Below are 4,849 nucleotides of genomic sequence, written 5' to 3'. Positions count from 1 at the left end.
GGGGCAGGGGCGACGCACGAGGCAGTAGGCACGACTATCGACTTTTGCCTCCAAAATTCAATCGATCAATCGACCTTGAGGGCTGAGGCTTGATCGATTTCATAAAAGGATCGATTACAATTCACAATACTTGATGTCTTGATCGATTTCATAATGAAGCAAGTAAGTTTTACCAATTATCAATTCATTAAGATATTTGAAATTGATATGTTTTTTTTGAAGTTAGTGATTGACTTGGGTGAAATTGATTTGTTTTGTTGAAGTTATATTGTTTGCTTAGGTTATATTGCTATGTTTTTTTATTGAATTGATTGTTTGATTAGGTGAAATTGATATGTTTTATAGAATTTATTGTTTGATTAGGTGAAAGCAACTTGTTTTATTGAATTGATTGTTTGATTAGGTGAAATTGATATGTTTTATTTAATTTATTGTTTGATTAGGTGAAACCAACTTGTTTTATTGAAGTCATTGTTTGATTAGGTGTAATTGTTATGTTTTTATTGAATTTATTATTTGATTAGGTGAAAGCAAGTTGTTTTATTGAAGTCATTGTTATGTTTTTATAGGTTAAACTAAGTGGTTTTTTTTACCAAAAGACAAAGACCTAATCCTAATGAAAGTGGTGAAGAATGTTCCCAAATCCCAATCACCAATCAATCAATGCCTTCCATTTCTAATCCTAATGCAACTCCACAAACACCAATCACCAATCAATCAATCCCTTCGGTTTCTAATGCAACTCCACAAACACAATGCTCTAACCAACCTAATGATAATGTTGACTTGAAAGATCTTCCAAAGGACCCGACGGATAGGCCATTGATTACAAGCTACAAACCAAATATAAGAGATGATGTAAGAAGAGCATATTTGCTTCAAGGACCGTGTCAAGTAAGGGCACATAAGTTTCCTAAAAAAAATAGGTGATAGATTTAGAAGATTCGTTCCTTCATGGTTTGATGACTTTGATTAGTTGGAATATAGTGTGAAAAAGGATAGTGCATATTGTTTATATTGTTATTTGTGTGGGGACCTCATGGGACAAAAAGGAGGGAGAGATGCATTTGTTTCTCAAGGTTTTGATACTTGGAATAAAAAAGATGCATTTCGGACTCATGTGGGTGGTATTGATAGTTTTCACAACAAAGCAAAAGAAAAGTGTGAGTTTTTAATGAGGGAAAAACATGCTATCAATGTAGTCTTGAGGAGGCAAACCGAAGCAGAGGATCATAAATATAAAGCTCGATTACGTGTTTCTATTATTGTTGTTAGACTTTTATTGAAAACCGGTTTACCGTTTCGTGGTCATGACGAGTCGGTTAACTCGGAAAATAGAGGGCTATACATTGAAGTGTTAAAAGCCATTCGAGAGACTAGTGAAGATATTTTCAACAATACTTTAGAAAATGCTCCAAAAAACAATCAACTAATTTCCCCTAAAATTCAAAAAGAACTTGTGCAATGTTTTGCACAAGAAGTACTTTTGAGTATTCGTGAAGAGATTGGTCAAGATGTTTTTGCTTTACTAGTTAATGAATCTAGTGATGTTTCAAAAAAGGAACAAATGGCTATTGTTTTGCGTTATGTCGATACTCTTGGCTTTGTGAAAGAAAGATTCATAGGTCTAGTGCATGTGAAGGATACATCTTCTTTGACACTCAAAAACGCCATAAATGAAGTACTTACAAGTAATAAGTTGAGTTTTAGTCAGGTAATTTATTCTTTACTTTTTTGTTATTTCAATTTAATATATATATATATATATATATATATATATTAATTGTTTTAAATTTTAATAGATAAGAGGACAAGGTTATGATGGGGCTAGCAATATGCGAGGGGAATTCAATGGTTTGAAAGCTTTGATATTATAAGAGAATGATACGACTTTTTATGTACATTGCTTTGCACACCAACTTCAATTAGTAGTTGTGGCTGTAGCAAAGAAGCATGATGGTGTTAGTGACTTTTTTGAGCAAATTTCATTGGTGGTTAATGTAGTTTGTGCATCGTGTAAAAAAAAGACTTACTACGAGAGCAAGCAAGAGAAAGGGTGCAAAAAGGCTTGTGTAGTGGTGAACTTGAAACCGAAAGAGGGTTAAATCAAGAGACTACACTTGTTCGAGCGGGAGAAACAAGATGGGGTTCACATTTCAACACACTCACAAGTTTGATGAAGTTATTTGCGGATGTTTCTGTAGTTTTAGATTTTGTGAAAGAGGAGGGAGGGTCATTGGCAAACCGTCAACAAGCATCTGGAATCTTAGCATATTTTAAATCATATGAGTTCGTGTTTTACTTACATATGATGTATGACATTTTACACCTCACGGGTACATTGTCAAAGAAACTTCAAAGAAAAGATCTAGACATTTTAGAAGCGGCTTCGATGGTTAGAGGGACAATGGTGACATTGCAATCTTTTAGAAACATAGGGTTTGCTAGCATTTTGCCAAAAGTATCCTCTTTTTGTGAAACACACGAAATTGATACTTTGGATATGGAAGAGTTGTATATTGGTGCGAGAAACCGTAGGACTACAAAGACTAATAGGTTTCATTTTGAGGTTGAAATCTTCAACACGGTGGTAGATATGCAACTTACAGAATATCGGGATCGATTTAGTGAAACAAGCACCCAATTACTAGAATACATGGGTGCTTTGAGCCCTTGTGATTCATTTGCACAATTTGACAAATCAAAGTTATTGAAGTTGGGTAAGTTATACAAGTATGACTTTGATGATTCAGATATGATAGACCTTGAAGGACAACTTGAGATATTTTATCACTCTTGCATCAAAGATGAGCGCTTCGCTAGTTTGAAAGGAATTTTCGACCTTTCTCGTTTGATGGTTAGTACGGGGAAGCATCGATCTTATCCTTTGGTTTAGAAGCTATTAAAGTTGGATTTGATATTACCTGTAGCGACCGCAAGTGTAGAAAGATGTTTTTCAAAGAAAAAGCTCTTGAAGACCGACTTGCGTAACAAAATTGGCGATGAATTTTTGAACGACGCATTGTTGTGTAATGTCGAGACCGAAGCAATTGCGAAAGTTGAGAATGAAAAAGTAATGGAGCGGTTTTAAAAGGTATCTGCACGAAGAGGACAAATTTAAATTCTAGTATATCGTTGTTATATTATGTTTAACCAGAAAAAAAAATTGTATTAAATGAATAGATGTTTTATATTATGTTTGACCAGATTTTTTTTTAATGTTTTATATTATGTGTGACGGGAAAAAAAAGTTGTGCAACCCCTATTACTAATTCCTGGGTCCGCCCCTGCTTGTAATTTCTTCCATGGATGGAATTGTATGCGGAATAAAAAATCCAAATCAAGAAGAAGTTGTTGAGTATTGAATTTCCATTGATGAACCCCCATACAAGTCTAAAGGAAGAATTTTCTTTTTATACTGGCCTTCAGCATGGTGATCCCCTTTCTCCCTTTCTATTTATTTTAGTTATGGAATCTTTGTATGTGGCCGTGAAACTTGTTATTTCGAAGGGCTGATTCAGAGGGCTTCATTTTGGTAATACGGATGATATTGTTCTTTCTCATCTCTTTTTTTGTTGATGATGTCATTTTTATAAGTGAATGGTCAAAATTTAATATTGTGTATATTGTTCGCATGTTACATTATTTTCATCTTGCTTACAGTCTCAAGATTAATATTCATAAGAGTAATCTTACTAGTGTTGGTGTTCAGTTTTTGTTGGTGGTGGAGATGGCACAATATATTGGTTGTGCGGCTTCTAAAATTTATTTTCCTTGCCTTCGTCTTATGTTAGGGACTAACATGTCTAGGAATGTCTCTTGGAGGTCACCAAAAAATTTACTTCTAAATTATCAATGTGGATGATGAAAACTCTTTCGGTCGGTGGTAGACTAGCATTTATCAAGTCGGCGTTGGGTGCTCTCTTGACATATTATATGTCTGTTTTTAAGGCGTCGAAGATTGTTCTTAATCATCTTGAATCTTTGAGAAACAGGATTTCCATAGGGGTTGATTTGGAAGAAAAAATGACGAGGGTATGTTGGAAAAAAGTCATGTCTCAAAAAAATTTGGTGGTCTCGGGGTTAGTAGATTATTTGTTTTGAATTGTGCGCTCTTTTCAAATGGATATAGGGGTTTCGTGCTTTTCCCGGCTCTCTTTGGGTTAGGATGGTTAAGGTTATTCATGGAAAACATGGCTTACTGGACAATCCTAACTGTTATAAGGGCCATGATTTGGTTTGGGTTAATGTCATTAAGGTGGTGGTTAGCTTACAAGGACACGGAGTTGAATTTTTTTACTTCATTGCAAAAACAGGTTCTTGGATGGTTCTTTAACGTTGTTTTAGGATGTTTTGTGGCTTGGAGATACCCCTCTCAAAATGCAGTTCCTGCGAATTTATGCTTTGGAACAAGATAAGCAAATTTTAGTATCTTTAAAAATGCTTCAAGAAGGTTTATTGGCATCCTTGAGGCGTCAACCAAGAGGTGGTACGAAAAGGGCTCAATATGACCAACTTCTTCAATTTGTTGGACTCGGTTTTGCTCTTTTCGTTTAAAGACAGGTGGGTTTGGAACTTGTTAGGGTCTGGTGGATTCTACGAGGTCCTATATAGACAAAAAAATGTCTGCGAATAGTAATCGACTCGTTGGTGTTCATTGGTTCCAATGAAAGTTAATATCTTTATTTGGCGGCTAGGTTCAAACAATCTTTCTACTAGAAATAATCTTGTTAAAAGAGGTTTGGACATTCCTTTGGTGCATTGTCCTCTGTGTGATGTAGATATTGAGTCGGTAGATCATCTATTCTTTGGTATTTCCTTGTTAACTATTTGTTGCATAAGGTGGGGT

The 4,849-nt window shown here is 35.0% G+C and overlaps 1 protein-coding gene across 1 annotated transcript; it reads left to right on the top strand.

Annotated features, from left to right (window-relative positions):
• The first annotated feature begins 663 nt into the window (after nt 1-663).
• Nucleotides 664-4,557, top strand: LOC145089973 (uncharacterized). Its single transcript, XM_079028342.1, has 7 exons — nt 664-894; nt 977-1,714; nt 1,803-1,854; nt 2,028-2,857; nt 3,952-4,035; nt 4,133-4,264; nt 4,348-4,557. Exons 1-7 carry the CDS (start codon nt 664-666, stop codon nt 4,555-4,557), a joined length of 2,277 nt encoding a protein of 758 aa, XP_078884468.1.
• Nucleotides 4,558-4,849: the final 292 nt, after the last annotated feature.

The sequence above is a fragment of the Lactuca serriola genome, chromosome 2, assembly GCF_051521515.1.
Source record: "Lactuca serriola cultivar US96UC23 chromosome 2, Lser_US96UC23_V15, whole genome shotgun sequence".
NCBI classification, from domain to species: domain Eukaryota; kingdom Viridiplantae; phylum Streptophyta; class Magnoliopsida; order Asterales; family Asteraceae; genus Lactuca; species Lactuca serriola.
This window is presented reverse-complemented; position numbering and strand designations above follow the sequence as displayed.